This window comes from Leptodactylus fuscus, chromosome 1, assembly GCF_031893055.1.
Source record: "Leptodactylus fuscus isolate aLepFus1 chromosome 1, aLepFus1.hap2, whole genome shotgun sequence".
Lineage (NCBI taxonomy): Eukaryota > Metazoa > Chordata > Amphibia > Anura > Leptodactylidae > Leptodactylus > Leptodactylus fuscus.
Window position 1 is genome coordinate 26235409 of NC_134265.1, and position 20734 is coordinate 26256142.

Here is a 20734-nt window from a genome sequence, read left to right on the forward strand (position 1 = left end):
AATCAGCGCTGGCTCTGCTGGAGGAGGCGGAGTCTAAGATCGCTCCACACCAGTCTCCATTCAGGTCCGACCTTAGACTCCGCCTCCTCCAGCAGAGCCAGCGCTGATTGGCCGAATTCCGTACTCTGGCCAATCAGCACTGGCTAATGCATTGTATTGGCATGATGAAGCAGTGCTGAATGTGTGTGCTTAGCACACACATTCAGCTCTACTTCATCGGGCTAATAGAATGCATTGGCCAATCAGCGCTGGCCAATGCATTCTATTAGCGTGAACTGAGTTTGCACAGGGGTTCTAGTGCACCCTCGGCTCTGCTACATCAGATTGCTACATCTGATGTAGCAGTGCCGAGTGTGCATCAGATGTGTAGTTGAGCAAAACTGACTCAGCACTGCTAAGTCTGCATTCGCATAGGAATGCATTGGCCAGCCTTCGGCCAATCAGCGCTGGCTCTGCCGGAGGAGGCGGAGTCTAAGGTCGGACCTGAATGGAGACTGGTGTGGAGCGATCTTAGACTCCGCCTCCTCCAGCAGAGCCAGCGCTGATTGGTCGAGTTCCGTACTCTGGCCAATCAGCGCTGGCCAATGCATTCTATTAGCTTGATGAAGCAGAGTGTGCACAAGGGTTCAAGCGCACCCTCGGCTCTGATGTAGCAGAGCTGAGGGTGCACAAGGGTTCAAGTGCACCCTCGGCTCTCCTACATCAGAGCCGAGGGTGCGCTTGAACCCTTGTGCAGCCTCGGCTCTGCTACATCAGAGCCGAGGGTGCGCTTGAACCCTTGTGCACACTCTGCTTCATCAAGCTAATAGAATGCATTGGCCAGCACTGATTGGCCAGAGTACGGAATTCGGCCAATCAGCGCTGGCCAATGCATCCCTATGGGAAAAAGTTTATCTCACAAAAATCACAATTACACACCCGATAGAGCCCCAAAAAGTTATTTTTAATAACATTCCCCCCTAAATAAAGGTTATCCCTAGCTATCCCTGCCTGTACAGCTATCCCTGTCTCATAGTCACAAAGTTCACATTCTCATATGACCCGGATTTGAAATCCACTATTCGTCTAAAAAGGAGGTCACCTGATTTCGGCAGCCAATGACTTTTTCCAATTTTTTTCAATGCCCCCGGTGTCGTAGTTCCTGTCCCACCTCCCCTGCGCTGTTATTGGTGCAAAAAAGGCGCCAGGGAAGGTGGGAGGGGAATCGAATTTTGGCGCACTTTACCACGTGGTGTTCGATTCGATTCGAACATGGCGAACACCCTGATATCCGATCGAACATGTGTTCGATAGAACACTGTTCGCTCATCTCTAGTATCTACAAGCCAAATCCATCCAGTGATACAGCGGGTCCATACCTTCTGCACTACATCCATTCTCCTTTGATGGTCCAGTGGTTTAAGTCGTATAATTCTTGGGGTGGGGTATTAATCTTTTTAAGGGTGTCTGTGGGTTATAAATGTGATCCCTGATGGTGTATTAATCAATATTAATATCCCCTGTGATCTAAAGGTTAATAATATTATCCCCGGAGTCCAGCAGTTATGTAACTGTCACATTATTGTTCCAGTGGCGTAACTAGGAATGGCGGGGCCCCGTGGCGAATTTTTGACATGGTCCCCGACCAACACCGACAGATCTTGACCGACCCCCTCCTACGCATTCCTCGCATACAGTATTATACATAGTGGTCCCTGCACACAGTATTATCCCCCATAGTGGCCCCTGCACACAGTATTACATTGCCTGGTCTTTGTAGGCCTATTGCACCACCATGTACTTTATACAGTCCTATGAAAAAGTTTGGGCACCCCTATTAATCTTAATCATTTTTAGTTCTAAATATTTTGGTGTTTGCAACAGCCATTTCAGTTTGATATATCGAATAACTGATGGACACAGTAATATTTCAGGATTGAAATGAGGTTTATTGTACTAACAGAAAATGTGCAATATGCATTAAACCAAAATTTGACCGGTGCAAAAGTATGGGCACCTCAACAGAAAAGTGACATTAATATTTAGTAGATCCTCCTTTTGCAAAGATAACAGCCTCTAGTCGCTTCCTGTAGCTTTTAATCAGTTCCTGGATCCTGGATAAAGGTATTTTGGACAAACAATTCAAGTTCAGTTAAGTTAGATGGTCGCCGAGCATGGACAGCCCGCTTCAAATCATCCCACAGATGTTCAATGATATTCAGGTCTGGGGACTGGGATGGCCATTCCAGAACATTGTAATTGTTCCTCTGCATGAATGCCTGAGGATTTGGAGCGGTGTTTTGGATCATTGTCTTGCTGAAATATCCATCCCCGGCGTAACTTCAACTTCGTCACTGATTCTTGAACATTATTCTCAAGAATCTGCTGATACTGAGTGGAATCCATGTGACTCTCAACTTTAACAAGATTCCCGATGCCGGCATTGGCCACACAGCCCCAAAGCATGATGGAACCTCCACCAAATTTTACAGTGGGTAGCATGTGTTTTCTTGGAATGCTGTTTCTTTTTGGACGCCATGCATAACGCCTTTTTTTATAACCAAACAACTCAATTTTTGTTTCCAAAATGAAGCTGCCTTGTCCAAATGTGCTTTTGCATACCTCAGGCAACTCTATTTGTGGCGTACGTGCAGAAACGGCTTCTTTCTCATCACTCTCCCATACAGCTTCTCCTTGTGCAAAGTGCGCTGTATTGTTGACCGATGCACAGTGACACCATCTGCAGCAAGATGATGCTGCAGCTCTTTGGAGGTGGTCTGTGGATTGTCCTTGACTGTTCTCACCATTCTTCTTCTCTGCCTTTCTGATATTTTTCTTGGCCTGCCACTTCTGGGCTTAACAAGAACTGTCCCTGTGGTCTTCCATTTCCTTACTATGTTCCTCACAGTGGAAACTGACAGGTTAAATCTCTGAGACAACTTTTTGTATCCTTCCCCTGAACAACTATGTTGAACAATCTTTGTTTTCAGATCATTTGAGAGTTGTTTTGAGTAGCCCATGATGCCACTCTTCAGAGGAGATTCAAATAGGAGATCAACTTGCAATTGACCACCTTAAATACCTTTTCTTATGATTGGATACATCTGGCTATGAAGTTCAAAGCTCACTGAGGTTACAAAACCAATTTTGTGCTTCAGTAAGTCAGTAAAAAGTAGTTAGGGGAATTCAAATCAATAAAATGATAAGGGTGCCCATACTTTTGCACCGGTCAAATTTTGGTTTAATGCATATTGCACATTTTCTGTTAGTACAATAAACCTCATTTCAATCCTGAAATATTACTGTGTCCATCAGTTATTAGATATATCAAACTGAAATGGCTGTTGCAAACACCAAAATATTTAGAACAAAAAATGATTAAGATTAATAGGGGTGCCCAAACTTTTTCATAGGACTGTATATGTGTTATCACCGATACTGGCTGGGTGACCAGTTCCTTCTGCATAATTGATATGTCCTCTAATGTCCTCTTGGGACAGGGCCCAATTCTTGTTGCTCTGTCTATAAATGTTAGTTTTTAGGGCCGCCTCAGGTTCCGATCCAAAAACCGGGTAGCTGCGACTAAAAGCTACTGCACTGCACCGGCATCCAGCCGCGCACTCCGCTCCGGATTAGACCCAATGAATGGGCTTAGTCGGGAGGAGTGAGTGTCTTCAGGCCGAATCATGAGGCCAAACGGCCTGAAGAACTATCACCTCCTGAGTGGCTCCCATTGATTTCAATGGGAGCCGTAATTTTGGTCAGGATTTTGAGGCGGATACGGCCTCAAAATCTTGACCAAAAAACTCTGTGTGAACTTACCCTAAGACAATACAGGAGAGGCTCAGGGGCCAGTGAATGTCCGTGTATGGCCCAGCAGGAGTCCTGACTTGTACATCTCTGGAGAGACCTGAAGATGCCTGTCCACTCATGTTCCCATCCAAACTGTCAGAGCTTGAGAGGATCTGCAGAGACGAATGACAGAAAATCCCCAAATCCAGGTGTGTAAACCTTGAGACATCATACCCAAGCAGACTGGAGGCTATACTCACTGCCACTAAGTACGGAGAACATAGGTCTGAAGATTTATGGCAATGCAAGGTTTTAGTTTTTCCTAACATCCTGCTTTCACTTTGTTTGGGGCAGAATGATGGGGAAAGTTTTTTTTTTAATTTGAGCACAAGACTGAATGTGAAAGGGTCTGAAGACTTTCCGAATGCATCGTGTGTAAATAACTATGTAAAGTGCAAATATCCCCAACAATCCCACCATAGAAACAACCCTGAACCGGCGACAGAGGTCTTTGAGGCCTAATGCCAAGTTAACAGATCCCTAGATTATCAACTATTTTACCCCCAGCCATTCTCCACCAGCTCAGGGGCACCAAATTATTTAAGCTCCTTGGTGCCAAACTAGGTCGTAAACTCCTTCAAACCCCTTTAACCCGAACTGAATCCCGTTGAAACTCAGCCGATGGTCTGGGCAGTCCAGTTCCTGCCTTGGGGCCCTCTCCACCACAACTATCTCAGATACCTCCATCTTCAAGGACCCCATCGCCGTAGGTACTGTGACAAAACTCTCTCCCAAACCAAATTACAACCCCTAATAACTAGTGTGGTTGGATGGGGGCTTTCTCTGCTCTGTCATCTCGCAAGTGGCGTGAATTTTCCACCCTTTCTTTATATACTCCCTCCTTCTTCTAATGGCCAATTTTAATTCTTCCCCTACACCTCGTCGGGTTTTCTTCTGGCTAGCTCCTGTCATGCAGGCAGGTCCTCACCTTCAGTCCGGCCACATGTAAAGATATTTTTGGTAACAGGAATGATTACTTGGTGGCAACTATGGTGACACTCTTCCTCCTTTTTAATGGTTGAAGGTATGTAGTGCAGAGATATTCACTAGAAGGCGGCCTTGACAGTCAGCTGGTGCTGGGGCCCATGGAGAACAGGCCGAATGAGGACCCAACGTGATCATTCAGTTAGTTTATGCACAGACAACACAAAGCAAGGACAGAGCTGAGGAACTAGGCCGGAAACCTAGGTATTAGAGTTGAGCGAACACTATTTGGAACAGCCGTTCCGAATAGCACGCTTCCATAGAAATGAATGGACGTAGCCAAAGTGTGCGTGCCGGCCGCTTCCATTCATTTCTATGGGAGCGTGCTATTCGGAACGGCTGTTCCGAATAATGTTTGCTCATCTCTACTAGGTACCTACTGTCGGTGCAGCTCGGATGCAAATGAAAACTGCTCTGTGTCCTCAGCTTTAGGCTAGGTTCACATGGTGGAAAACGAACAGAACTTCATAATTTTCCGCCGTATTTGGCCACTGTATTGACGCAAATGAATGCATCGGCATGTATGGCAGGTTTCCTCTACTGATTAGCCCCAGATGAATGGGCTCAATTGACAAAGAAAGGGGTAAAAGGTCAAAATCAGGAGACCACTTGGACAGCACCCTCAGTTGCCCCAAGCCAAATTCATCCAATGACCCATCAAGTCCATACCTTTGGCTCTCCATCCATTCTCTTTTGATAGTCCAGTGGTTTAAATAGTTGTATCATTGGTGGCTACTGGTGTAATAATCCTTATAGGGGTGCCTGTGGGTTAGAAATACGATCCCTGATGGTGTATTATTTAATATTAATATCCTTTGTTATCTACAGGTTAATAATTTTATCAGCGAGGCCCAGGACTGTCACATGATTGTTTCTGCGTCGATCTCTGCATTGATAACTGTGTTTAAAGACTGAGAGGAAAATTCATGCAGTAGTATCAAACGAGATTAGTTTTTTACAGATTTTTTTGCTTTAATTTATTTGGTAGAATATTTTATATACAGTATTCTATTCAGTTGTATATGTTACATGCAGTATTCTATTCAGTTGTATATGTTACATACAGTGTTCTATTCAGTTGTATATGTTACATACAGTGTTCTATTCAGTTGTATATGTTACATGCAGTATTCTATTCAGTTGTATATGTTACATACAGTGTTCTATTCAGTTGTATATGTTACATACAGTATTCTATTCAGTTGTATATGTTACATACAGTATTCTATTCAGTTGTATATGTTACATGCAGTATTCTATTCTATGTTTTCAGACAGGCCCCTATATTACTGGGGAGGTTATAATTTATTCCTCTGAGAACATGGTATATATCTGCGGAAGAAGTCAAGTGTTTCCCGCCAGCTCATCTCTTGTGCTTTGCAGTGCCCCACGAGTTCTCCACCCCACATTACAGAAACACCACTAAGAGGATTTAGTGTCATAAGGCAAAAAGGGTAACCTGGAGGTTCGAGAAGATGTCCGGCTCCAGGGTACGACCGTAAGAACACGTCCTTCTTACCAAACTTTTCCGCTCTGGTTTTAGCTAGTTTAGCATATAACACACTGTCAAGAGATAGGTCATTTTCTCCCACCAAGAACAAGATGGGACCTCTGGCTTTCTCAATTGGAAGTACCGAATCCAGGTTTGCCGGGTCTCTCGGGTCTCCTTGCATACGGCTATACTCCACCGCCCCCATGGAGGTTATCAAAGTTTTTTCTAATTGATGAGGAAGGCCTCTTATTGTCAGGTCACCATAACTGAGATCCTGGCTAGTAATACAAATGGTCCCATTGATACAGATTGTAGCTACAATTTGGGGTATGAAACATGACATGGCCAGAGCTATCTCAGCTCCTTTACTAATCCCTACAACTCCGACTCCACCACTTGTCACCTGAAAGAAAAAAATATAAATGAGAAAAAACTACAAGAAAATAGTAATATGTGTGGTTATAGTAATAATTTTGATCACTTATCCCCCAGGAACAATATTGTGGTGGCAACATGTATGGATGTTATACAGAAGGTTGATTTTGCTTACCTTCGGATGATTAACAAGAAAGTTAACAGCTTCCTCAAAGTAGTTAAGATCAATATGGTCCAGAGTTTTCGGAAGATCATCATAGCCATAGTAAGCCAAAGCAAAAGCGGCAAATCCACGACTGGCCAAGAGACAAGGTCGAACCTCTACAAGACCTCCCACAGCACCAAATATGTCTATAACCCCTGGGAAAGGACCTTCACCTATGAAGAGAGAAAATCAAATAGATCTCTGTCCCCCACTATCTGCCTTTGAGAGTCACCATGATGCTTATAGGACAAGTTGAGAAGCTTGAAAATAGTCACAGGTCTATCAAGTACAAAACGATATAGGGTGGTTTTCTTTTTTTTTCTTTTTTTTTTTTTTAGGGTGGTTTTCTATCCAGTTTTAGGTTCCAAAATCTTAAAGGGGATTGTCCGGGGTTATTATTTTTTTCTTATGTCCTATCCTCAGGATAGGCCATAAATATCGGAACGATGGGCCGACACCTGGCTACTGGACCGATCATCTAAGCGGATCTGCTTCCCACATGTGTCCAGTACATAATATATGGTCAGAAGCAGAAAGCTCCATCCATTGTCTGGCAGTCCGCCGCCTTAACTGCAGCTCAGCTCCCATTGAAGTCAGTGGGAGTAGAGTTGCAGTGAAGGCCTCGGGCTGCTATAAAGTGGACGGAGCTTTCTGCTTCCGGCCTCGTATGGTTTATAGGACAGGTGCCAGAAGCAGCTCCGTACAGCTGATCAGTGCAATAGTCGTTCTAGTTTATGATGGACTGGGTTGCCCCAGCTCTCGCCCTGCTCCAACCATTATCTAAAAAAGTGACAAGTGGGTTGCAGGAACTAAAATGTGCCAAGTTGAAGTATAATGTTGACCACCTTCTAGGTGGAGTGCAGATAGGAAATCTAATGTAATTCTACACTACTCATCCAATGGAAGCCAAACAACCCTACACATTTTTAATATAATTGTTGACTGAATGGCTATTTCTCCCAGCTACCCTATACACATACATGCTTGTCTTGGCCAAGTGTGTATGTGTTTTTAATACGGAGACTAGAGAACTACTGCCCATACAGCTGTCTCATTCATCTCCTTCATACATCATACGCCTGCTCAACTAAGCTCATCGTGCTTGTTTCATGAATTCAGAGAGGAGAGAAGATTGTTGTAGGACTCTCCTCTCCTGCAGCTTATCTCCTTAAGAACAAAAAGATTGGTCAGCAGTGACTCAGTAGAACCCCATACACATTAGTTAGTTGGTTGGCTGATCCCACTGTAACACTCAGGAGGGCCAGGGCTGGTATCACGGGTAATATATCAGATGTGGCCGGATTTCAGGGGGTCCCTGGGTCCCAAATGTGCACAAAATCTCATTTTTGATGTCCCCGACTACCCACCCCCACGTGATATCTGACAATGACAACAGACAACCAGGTTTCGGGGGTAGCCGTTGCTCTTTTACTAGCAGGACAAGGTAATACAAATGTACATATGTAGTAATTCTTCACATACAATACAGCGATCTTTGTAGGTAGTGTCCAATTGAGCAGGTGATAGAGTTTGGAGCAGGAATGCTTTGGATAGCTTAATTAGTAGTTGCTTGGGTAGTTAAACTTGTATATACTTGTAAAGATGGCCTGTATCCAGGGGGTTAGTCCTCAACAAACTGGGTACACGTATGTAGAAGAGGAAATACAATTCAGCAGCAGGGGACCCTCAATTTCTCCAGACTAGCTATGGGCTTCTTAAATATAGATTTGTCCCAAAGACTTACTTGAATAGAGAGATATGTGTGAGGTTCCCAGATGTATGGATAAGCAGGTCTGTCAACTTTTAGTGCTTGCAGGCTTGGAGCTCCAGAGGAAAACACTCTCTGAGGAGAATCCTGAGTACAGAGGAAAAGCCATCTCTGTTGGAAGTGCTCTCAGACTTGGCTGCCATTTTCCACTTTCCATGTGGCTGTTAGCTTCCCATGTCTTAGACTTGTAGCTACACACAAAGAACCAGACAAAAGGTCCCCAACCCCCCTAGAGGGGGCTGTAACTCCTCCTCCTCCAGGCCAGTCAAGGGAGCTTGATTGGTCCTGAAGGTCACCTGATCATACTGGACATTGCTGTACACTGGCAACTCAAATTACAATGGCAAGTATAGGCAGATGTAATTCACAAAAACATCCACAAGATGGCGCATTAATAGACCCCCTGTGTGCTGGCTTCTTATCTCAGGGAGAACAATAGAATTGGGGCTTTCAAATTGATAATAGAAGTTGGTTACTCAGCTGCTTTTCTCAATGTGTATGAGGACCTAAAAGGGGAAAATTCCTACCTGACTCCAAATACGGCAATAAGGTTATTGAAATTTTGCTTTCGGTTAGTGGAATCCTAACCAAACCAACTGTGATCCAAATGATCTTATTAGCTACATTATTATAGTCTAGTCTAGAAACAGAAGTACACTAACTATTTACCTGGAGGAAGGAATAAAGCTCCTCTGATTCTTCCTTGTCTGACCTCCAGTCTCTGAACCCCAGGAGTCGCAAACCATCTTTCGACACTTGTAGTTGCAGCAGGAGGTGTCTCAGGAAAGGGAGTAATTTCTAGATGACTGTAGACTTCCAGGTGAACATGGAAAGGACTTCCCATCACATCAAGTTTTCTAAGTCGTTGGAAAGGGGTGGATGACTTCAAAGCCCAGAACAGACCCATCGGACACACTCCATGGAAGTCTCCACCAGTGGCTGGTGAATGCTCCAAGTCTACTTTTCCCTCCGTATCGCTGACATAGAAGGCTCGGGAATGAAAAATTCTCCCTTTCTCATCCTTTAACCAAGCTCTCAAGGTTATTCGTTGATGTGGCTGAAGACCCCAAACTTGGATTCTCACAGGTTCATCTACTAGAGAGATCTCGGGGGTGGCTTTAAGGCTGATCATATCTAAATAATCAGAAGAGTATTAAAGTGAGAATTATTTGGCAATGGACATCTGTCAAAATGCCTGTAATCAGATTATCATCAATAAGTATACTATTAAGATTACTCTGGTGACTTCAAAAAAATTGGGCAAGACAAGCTTCTTGGGCTTCAGAGTTCTCCACCACTTGATCCCTAGTACAGTATGTAAGTTGTTTGAAGATAATCCTTTAATAGTCCCCCATGGGGAAATTCAGTGTTACAGCAGAATAGATAAGACAATAATAATACAAGAAAACAACATACAAAAACTCAGAGTAGAAGATAAAAAATATAATATGAGTCATAAAAAAAAGAAAAATGTCAGGATCATTTAGTTCTCTGTTTGGAGTGATCTCCGCTTAGCCTGGTGTTGCTCTGCTAGTTAAAGGCTCTATTCATCCCAAGGGCCAAAAAGAAAAACACTGCTGGTGCAAGGCTCAACTCACCCAAAGGGCCAAAAACTATGCTGGTTAGAGGCTCAACTCACCCCAAGGGCCAAAAACTAAAACTCTGTTGCTACAAGGCTCAACTCACCCCTAGGGCCAAAAACTAAAACTCTACTGCTACAAGGCTCAGTTCACCCAAAGGGCCAAAAACTAAAATTCGGCTGCTACAAGGCCCAACTCACTGAAAGGGCCAAAAACTAAAACTCGGCTGCTACAAGGCTCAATTCACCCAAAGGGCCCAACATTCTGCTGGTTAAAGGCTGAACTTACCCAAAGGGCCTAACATTCTGCTGGTGCAATGTTCAAGATGTAGCAGGGCTGAGAGTGCGCTGACCTCTGCAACACCAGAGATGTAGCAGAGCTGAGTGTGCGCTGAGCTCTGCTACACCAGAGATGTAGCAGAGCTGAGTGTGCGCTGAGCTCTGCTACACCAGATTCTATCCCCAGATTCTTCCCCCACATCTCTGCCCCAGTTTCATGTCCCCCCATCTCTGCCCCCAGATTCATGTCCCCCCCATCAGGACGGTTGGGAGGTATGCAAGCGCAATGCTGTAAAAGCACACGGACCCCATAGACTATAATGGGTTTGTGTGCTTACCGTGCACTGCCCGCACAAATGATGGCATTTTTTGTTTATGTAGATTGTGAGCCCCATATAGAGCTCACAATGTACATTTTTCCCCCTATCAGTATGTCTTTTGGAGTATGGTAGGAAATCCACACATACATGGGGAGAACATACAAACTCCTTGCAGATGTTGCTCCTGGTGGGATTCAAGCCCAGCACTCCAAGGCTGCAGTGCTACCACCCCGATACCCAGCTGATAGGCAAACTGGAGAGGGTCCATAGCAGAGCTCACTAGAGGTTGGAGATGTGTCTGAACCAGTCTTTCTAGAACCTTCATCAAGTGGGATGTCAATGCTACAGGTAGCCATTAAGGTGTGTCGGATGAGATGTCTTTGGAACTGGGACCACACAAGATGTTTTCCATAGTTTTGGTACCATTCCCAGCTTCGGGCTTATATTGAACACAGGTGTAATGACACCACACAGATGGTCTCCGCACATTTTAAGAACTCTTGCGCTTATCCCATCTAGTCCTCCAGCCTTGTCTGCTTTTATGCTTCTGATTTCCCTACACACTTGAGACTCTGTGAAGATCAGATTATAGCCAGATGATAGTTGAGGACATGGATGAACTGGTTTGGTTTGAACTAGCAGCAGGTAGCGGTGGGGACATTGTGGTGGGGAGGGTTGAATGACATGGTGGGGTGGAAAGGAGCTGGTGAGTGATCAAATCTGTTGAAGAATAGATTAAGATCATTAAGCCACTTTGAGTCTCCCTCTACCTGGGGTCAGGCTGAGGACCATATACTGTGAGGGTAGCTGAAGGAGAACATAATACTGACCACCAGAAGATGAAGTTACTGTTCCCCCAGTAACTTCATCTTCTGGTGGCCAGTATTATGTTCTCCTTCAGCTACCCTCACAGTATATGGTATTTGGAGGGAGACATTATAATTAGAGATGAGCAAGTAGTGTTCGATCGAGTAGGTGTTCGATTGAATACTACGGTATTCGAAATACTCATACTCGATCAAACACTACTAGCTGTTCGAAGTTTAAGGTTCGATGCAGAACCAGTGTTGATTGGCAGAATGCTATACATTGTGCCAATCAACTCTGGTTCTTCTCTTACCTTTAGAAGTCTTCTCCGCTCTGCGTCCCCGCGGTGTCTTCCGGCTGAAATTCGCTCTGCCTAGGCATCCGGCCTAGGCAGAGCCGACTGCACATGCGCGGGCATGCCCACACATGCGCAGTCGGCTCTGCTCAGGCGTCGGGCCGGGCAGAGCCGACCGCGCATGCGTAGTCGGATCTGCCTAGGCAGAGTGAATTCCAGCTGGAAGACGCCGCGGGGACGCAGCGCCGGGAAAAGACTTCAAGGGGAATCCAGTCCGACTGTCACTCGTGGACTTGGTAAGTATAATTTTATCGAATGTTGCATACCCCTAAAACGAGCATTTCCCCCCATAGACTATAATGGGGTTCGAAATCTGTTCGAATAGCTGAACAGTGTGCGGCTGTTCGAATCGGATTTCAAACCTCGGACATTTTAGTGTTCGGTCATCTCTAATTATAATATGGGGGCATACCACGTAAGGATGACTGAAAGGGCATTATACTGTGTGTGGGCACAACTAAATTGATAGGAATTGCGTGGAGTCATACTGGAAGTGGGTGGGGCTAAATTAGCACCACATATTTTTTTAACTGTAGATTGTGAGCCCCACATAGAGCTGACAATGTACATTTTTCCCTATCAGTATGTTTTTTTGGAATATGGGATGGAAATCCATGCAAACACGGGGAGAACATACAAACTTGTTGCAGATGGTTTTTTGCCCTTGCCGGGATTTGAACACCAGGACTCCAGCGCTGCACTGCTAACCAATGAGCCACCGTGTGGCACCACATATTCTGTCCTTCTCACAGTGCTTTGAAAATTGTCTGCAGTACCTGACCCCAGACAAGTGACTTTAGGCCACTACCTGCTGGATATACACAGAAAACCAAATAACGGGTCAGTGGCCGCTCACACTACGTATATCCTATATAAAGAACTAGCTGGTACCCGCGACTTCGTCTGCGGTGATTGTAGCAGTGGGTATATACAGGCGCGGGTAAGGTTTTCGTACTGTGTATAAGGGATGGGATATGAAATGTAACTTTGTATCTTGTTTTTGCTATAATTCTGAGAATACGTGAGACTTTTGTGTTGAATGTAATTTGTATTTCAGCTGCTATACGGTGTTGGTATAAACTGTACATAGTGTCTTTGGGACAGAGCTATTTCAAGTGAATATACTTGGATATACGACATTGTATGAGTTGTTATTTTCCGCCAGTACATGTAAGTTTTGGGCACAGGATACTCTTGAGCAAGCAACATAAAGTCTGGCCCTGTGCATGACAGTTTAGTAACTCCATGCGCCTCTTATTAATAGCAATTAACCCCATCATGTCTCTCACATTAACCCCTGTGTAAGAGGTACTGATATGTGAGAGACTTGGAGGTAATAATTAAGTATCTGCATTATTGAGGTCTTTTATTAGTAGCTCCATATGTCTCACATAGTAGTAACCTTTATATGAGGCACACAGGGGTTAATATGAGGGACATGATGGGGTTTATTCCTATTAATGTGAGGCACACAGGGGTTAATATGAGGGACATGATGGGGTTTATTCCTATCAATGTGAGGCACACAGGGGTTAATATGAGGGACATGATGGGGGTTATTCCTATTAATGTGAGGCACATGGAGTTACTAACACTAAACTAATAACCCCAAATGCCTGACATTAATGAGAACAGTAATCCTATGTACCTGTGTGTTTTTCAGTGTCACTTTGCTAGCAGCTCCTTTCCACCTCGGGGAATGTTTGCAGGATGCAAACCACTATAGCAGGCACAGACCAGAGCGATTAAGCTCCACCCCCTGGGTTTCCTGCACCCCTCTCAAAGGGGAGTGTCCTTATGCCTCAGCTCTAGCAGAGACTTCATTTAACTCTTGCAGGTTCTGTGCTGCTGGTGTGCCAGTGAAATATGGCAGGAGTGCCACTCTTGGCACGTGTGCCAGGGGTTGCTGACCTCTGCTGTAGGGGGTAATATGAATTTTGTGGCTTGCTATGGTCCAAAGTGTGTGAGATTACAGAGATAATGATATGAGTTTGGGTTTTGTGGGGGTCCTGGGAAAAACGTATGTGTGCTATTGTGACGAAAAGTAGCCTATTGCGCAATCGAAATCGGTGGAGCGGGTTTTGCGTGATTGAGGAACAAACATCCAAACACACAAACCCACAAACATCCAAACTCACAAACTTTCACCTTTATAATATTAATAGGATTCCATTAGCGATAATGTTCAAGAAAATAAAAATGAACATTTATTAAATATGTATTAAAAGAGGAGGATTCAGCAATGACTATAAAATCCACACACAAACCTATGACACGTAACAGGAGCTGCTGTAAGATATATGTGTCATGTCTTGTGAAATATTCCTTATTCGATTGAATACTACGGTATTCTAAATACTCGTACTCGATCGAGTACCACTCGCTGTTCGAATGTAAAAGTTCGATGCAGAACCAGCATTGATTGGCCGAATGCTATACAGTCGGCCAATCAACGCTGGTTCTTCTCCTACCTTTAGAAGTCTTCTCCGTGCTGCTTCCCCGCGGCGTCTTCCGGCTCTTCATTCACTCTGCCAGGCATCGGGCCTGCGCAGAGCCGACTGCGCATGTCTGCTTGTAGTGCGGGCATGCGCAGTCGGCTCTGCCCAGGCCCGATGCCTGGCAGAGTGAATGAAGAGCCTGAAGACGCTGCGGGGACGCTGCAAGGAGAAGACTTCTCAGAGGATCCAGCCCAACCCTCACTCGTGGACTTGGTAAGTATAATTTGAACGTTGCCTACCCCTGAAATGAGCATTTTTCCCCCATAGAATATAATAGGGTTCGATATTCGATTCGAGTAGTCAAATATTGAGGGGCTACTCGAAACGAATATCGAGCCTCGAACATTTTACTGTTCGCTCATCTGTAATCCTTATACATAACAGGATAAATCTCCAAATAACAACCTCACATCATGTGTAAAATCCTACCAAGTGTAGTGATAAGAAGTAGAGATGAGCGAACAGTGTTCTATCGAACTCATGTTTGATCGGATATTAGGCTGTTCGGCATGTTCGAATCGAATCGAACACCGCGTGGTAAAGTGCGCCATTACTCGATTCCCCTCCCACCTTCCCTGGCGCCTTTTTTGCTCCAATAACAGCGCAGGGTAGGTGGGACAGGAACTACGACACCGGTGACGTTGAAAAAAGTAGGCAAAACCCATTGGCTGCCGAAAACATGTGACCTCTAATTTAAAAGAACAGCGACGCCCAGGTTCGCGTCATTCTGAGCTTGCAATTCACCGAGGACGGAGGTTTCCGTCCAGTTAGCTAGGGGTTAGATTCTGGGTAGGCAGGGACAGGCTAGGATAGGAAGGAGAAGACAACCAACAGCTCTTATAAGAGCTAAATTCCAGGGAGAAGCTTGTCAGTGTAACGTGGCACTGACGGGCTCAATCGCCGCAACCCAGCTTTCCCAGGATCCTGAATGGAATACACTGACAGTGTATTCCCGTATACCCGATATATACCCCCAATACCCGTTCCAACGGTGTGCCCCCCCACCTTCACCCCAGAAATACACTGCAAGTCCCCTAGCAATAGAATTGGGGCTATATACACCCACTATTTTTGCTACTGCCATATAGTGCCATTGTCTGACTGGGAATTCAAAGAATATATTGGGGTTACGTGCACCCACAATTTTTGCTACTGGTATATAGTGCCATTGTCTGACTGGGAATTCAAAGAATATATTGGGGTTATAAATACCCTCATTTCTTGCTACTGGTATATAGTGCCATTGTCTGACTGGGAATTCAAAGAATATATTGGGGTTACAAATACCCTCATTTCTTGCTACTGCCATATAGTGCCAGTTTCTGACTGGTAATTCAAAGAATATATTGGGGTTATAAATACCCTCATTTCTTGCTACTGGTATATAGTGCCATTGTCTGACTGGGAATTCAAAGAATATATTGGGGTTATAAATACCCTCATTTCTTGCTACTGCCATATAGTGCCAGTTTCTGACTGGTAATTCAAAGAATATATTGGGGTTACGTGCACCCACAATTTTTGCTACTGGTATACAGTGCCATTGTCTGACTGGGAATTCAAAGAATATATTGGAGTTACAAATACCCTCATTTCTTGCTACTGGTATATAGTGCCATTGTCTGACTGGGAATTCAAAGAATATATTGGGGTTACAAATACCCTCATTTTTTGCTACTGGTATATAGTGCCATTGTCTGACTGGGAATTCAAAGAATATATTGGGGTTATAAATACCCTCATTTCTTGCTACTGCCATATAGTGCCAGTTTCTGACTGGTAATTCAAAGAATATATTGGGGTTACGTGCACCCACAATTTTTGCTACTGGTATATAGTGCCATTGTCTGACTGGGAATTCAAAGAATATATTGGGGTTACAAATACCCTCATTTCTTGCTACTGGTATATAGTGCCATTGTCTGACTGGGAATTCAAAGAATATATTGGGGTTACAAATACCCTCATTTCTTGCTACTGGTATATAGTGCCATTGTCTGACTGGGAATTCAAAGAATATATTGGGGTTATAAATACCCTCATTTCTTGCTACTGCCATATAGTGCCAGTTTCTGACTGGTAATTCAAAGAATATATTGGGGTTAGAAATACCCTCATTTCTTGCTACTGGTATATAGTGCCATTGTCTGACTGGGAATTCAAAGAATATATTGGGGTTACGTGCACCCACAATTTTTGCTACTGGTATATAGTGCCAATTTCTAACTGGGAATTCAAAATGCGCAAGGCTCCCGGAAAGGGACGCGGACGAGGCCGTGGGCGAGGTCGGGGGAATGGTTCTGGGGAGCAAGGTAGCAGTGAAGCCACAGGGCGTCCCGTGCCTACTCCTGTGGGGCAGCAAGCATTGCGCCACTCCACAGTGCCAGGGTTGCTTGCCACATTAACTAAACTGCAGGGTACAAACCTTAGTAGGCCCGAGAACCAGGAACAGGTCTTGCAATGGCTGTCAGAGAACGCTTACAGCACATTGTCCAGCAGCCAGTCAGACTCTGCCTCCTCTCCTCCTATTACCCAACAGTCTTGTCCTCCTTCCTCCCAAAATTCACAAGCTTCACAGAACAATAACCCCAATTGTCCCTGCTCCCCAGAGCTGTTCTCCGCTCCTTTCATTGTCCCTCAACCTGCCTCTCCACGTCACGATTCCACGAACCTAACAGAGGAGCATCTGTGTCCAGATGCTCAAACACTAGAGTCTCCTCCATCTCCGTTCGATTTGGTGGTGGATGACCAGCAACCCACCCTCATCGACGATGATGTGACGCAGTTGCCGTCAGGGCATCCAGTTGACCGGCGCATTGTGCGGGAGGAGGAGATGAGACAGGAGTTGGAAGAGGAAGTGGTGGATGATGAGGACACTGACCCGACCTGGACAGGGGGGATGTCAAGCGGGGAAAGTAGTGTGGATGTTGAGGCAGGTGCAGCACCAAAAAGGGTAGCTAGAGGCAGAGGCAGAGGTCAGCAGCTTAGGCGAAGCCAGGCCACACCCGGAATCTCCCAAGATGTTCCAGTTCGTACCCAGCCCCGAAAAACTCCCACCTCGAGGACACGTTTCTCGAAGGTGTGGAGTTTTTTCAAGGAATGCGCCGAGGACAGATATAGTGTTGTCTGCACAATTTGCCTCTCGAAATTGATTAGGGGCTCTGAGAAGAGCAACCTGTCCACCACTTCAATGCGCCGTCATTTGGAATCCAAGCACTGGAATCAGTGGCAGGCAGCAACGGCAGGACAAAGGCCGCCTGCCGTTCACGCCACTGCCACTGCCTCTGCCACTGCCTCTGCCTCTGCCACTGCCACTGCTGACTGTGCTGGCGATGCACTCCAGAGGACGAGCCAGGACACCACTTCATCTGCCTCCGCCACTTTGTTGACTTCTCCCTCATCCTCCCCTGTTCCTGTCTTATCTCCTTCTCCTGCACCATCAAAGGCACCATCAGGCGCTTCTTTACAACAACCCACCATCTCTCAGACATTGGAGCGGCGGCAGAAATACACTGCTAACCACCCACACGCGCAAGCCTTGAACGCCAACATCGCTAAACTGCTGGCCCAGGAGATGTTGGCGTTCCGGCTTGTTGAAACTCCCGCCTTCCTGGACCTGATGGCAACTGTGGCACCTCGCTATGCCGTCCCTAGCCGTCACTACTTCTCCCGGTGTGCCGTCCCCGCCTTGCACCAGCACGTGTCACTCAACATCAGGCGGGCCCTTAGTTCCGCGCTTTGCACAAAGGTCCACTTGACCACCGACGCGTGGACAAGTGCATGCGGACAGGGACGCTACATTTCACTGACGGCACACTGGGTGAATGTAGTTGAGGCTGGGACTGCTTCCCAAACTGGCCCGGTGTACCTCGTCTCCCCGCCTAACATTCCTGGCAGGGACACGAGAAGAACACCCCCCTCCTCCTCCTCCTCTACCGCCTCCTCCTCCGCCACCGCCTCCTCCTCCGCTGTTAGATTGACCGCAGCTACGAGTTGGAAACGTTGCAGCACTGGCGTTGGTAGACGTCAGCAGGCTGTGCTGAAGCTGATCAGCTTGGGGGACAGACAGCACACTGCCTCCGAGGTGAGGGATGCCCTCCTCGATGAGACGGCAATATGGTTTGAGCCGCTGCACCTGGGCCCAGGCATGGTCGTTTGTGATAATGGCCGGAACCTGGTAGCAGCTCTGGAGCTTGCCGGACTCCAACATGTTCCATGCCTGGCCCACGTCTTCAACCTAGTGGTGCAATGTTTCCTAAAGAGCTACCCCAATGTTCCAGAGCTACTGGTGAAAGTGCGGCGCATGTGCGCCCACTTTCGCAAGTCGACAGTAGCCGCTGCTAGCTTAAAATCTCTCCAGCAACGCCTGCATGTGCCACAACACCGGCTTTTGTGCGACGTCCCCACACGCTGGAACTCAACGTTTCAGATGTTGAATAGAGTGGTTGAGCAGCAGAGACCTTTGATGGAATACCAGCTACAAAACCCTAGGGTGCCACAAAGTCAGCTGCCTCAGTTTCACATCCATGAGTGGCCATGGATGAGAGACCTTTGTGACATCCTACGGGTCTTTGAGGAGTCCACAAGGAGGGTGAGCTCTGAGGATGCGATGGTGAGCCTTACAATCCCGCCCTTGTGTGTTCTGAGAGAATCCCTGATTGACATCAGGGATAACTCAGATCACACAGAGGAGTTAGGGATAGCATCCGATCCGTCACAGCTGGAGAGTAGGTCCACACATCTGTCCGCTTCACTGCGTTTAATGGAGGAGGAGGAGGAGGAGGAGGAGGAAGAAGAGTTGTCCGATGATGTGATGGTGATACAGGAGGCTTCCGGGCAACTTCGAATCGTCCCATTGTTGCAGCGCGGATGGGTAGACATGGAGGATGAGGAGGAAATGGAGATTGAACTTTCCGGTGGGGCCAGAGGAGTCATGCCAACTAACACTTTGGCAGACATGGCTGAGTTCATGTTGGGGTGCTTTACAACCGACAAGCGTATTGTCAAAATCATGGAGGACAACCAGTACTGGATCTTTGCTATCCTTGACCCCCGGTATAAAAACAACATCTCGTCTTTTATTCCGGTAGAGGGGAGGGCCAATCGCATCAATGCTTGCCACAGGCAATTGGTGCAGAATATGATGGAGATGTTTCCAGCATGTGACGTTGGCGGCAGGGAGGGCAGTTCCTCCAGTAGGCAACCAAGTTCTCACCGGTCCACACAAACGAGGGGCACACTGTCTAAGGTCTGGGACACCTTGATGGCACCCCCTCGCCAAAGTGCCGCCACGGAGGGTCCTAGTGTCACCAGGCGTGAGAAGTATAGGCGCATGTTGCGGGAATACCTTTCCGACCACAGCCCTGTCCTCTCCGACCCCTCTGCGCCCTACACGTATTGGGTGTCGAGGTTGGACCTGTGGCTTGAACTTGCCCTATATGCCTTGGAGGTGCTGTCCTGTCCTGCCGCCAGCGTCCTATCTGAGAGGGTGTTCAGTGCAGCCGGTGGCATCATCACTGACAAGCGCACCCGTCTGTCAGCTGAGAGTACCGACCGGCTCACTTTGATAAAAATGAACCACCACTGGATAGAGCCTTCATTTTTGTGCCCACCTGTGTAAAGCACCCCAACATGAAACTCCATGTCTGTACTCAACCTCTCCAATTCCTCCGCATCCTCATACTCATCCACCATAAGCGTTGCACAATTCTGCTAATACTAGGCTCCCTCCACCCTGATTTCCCCCAACTCTGCTGGTTAGAGGCTCCCTCCACCCTGATTTCCACCAACTCTGCTGGTTAGAGGCTCCCTCCACCCTGCTTTCCCACAACTCTGCTGGTTAGAGGCTCCCTCCACCCTGCTTTCCCACAACTCTGCTGGTTAGAGGCTCCCTCCACCCTGCTTTCCCACAACTCTGCTGGTTAGAGGCTCCCTCCACCCTGATTTCCACCAACTCTGCTGGTTAGAGGCTCCCTCCACCCTGCTTTCCCACAACTCTGCTGGTTAGAGGCTCCCTCCACCCTGATTTCCACCAACTCTGCTGGTTAGAGGCTCCCTCCACCATGAATTGGTCCAAACTGGGGTTTTTAGAGGCTCCCTCCACCATGAATTGGTCCAAACTGGGCTGTTTAGAGGCTCCCTCCACCATGAATTGGTTCAAACTGGGCTGGTTAGAGGCTCCCTCCACCATGAATTGGTCCAAACTGGGGTTTTTAGAGGCTCCCTCCACCATGAATTTGCC

The 20734-nt window shown here is 46.5% G+C and overlaps 1 protein-coding gene across 1 annotated transcript; it reads right to left on the reverse strand.

Moving 5' to 3' along the window:
• Nucleotides 1–6113: 6113 nt before the first annotated feature.
• On the reverse strand, nt 6114–9787 carry LOC142197942 (acyl-coenzyme A amino acid N-acyltransferase 1-like). The gene is made up of 3 exons (XM_075268676.1): nt 9325–9787; nt 6858–7060; nt 6114–6710 (listed from the first exon to the last, which is right to left on the reverse strand). Exons 1-3 carry the CDS (start codon nt 9785–9787, stop codon nt 6114–6116), a joined length of 1263 nt encoding a protein of 420 aa, XP_075124777.1.
• Nucleotides 9788–20734: the final 10947 nt, after the last annotated feature.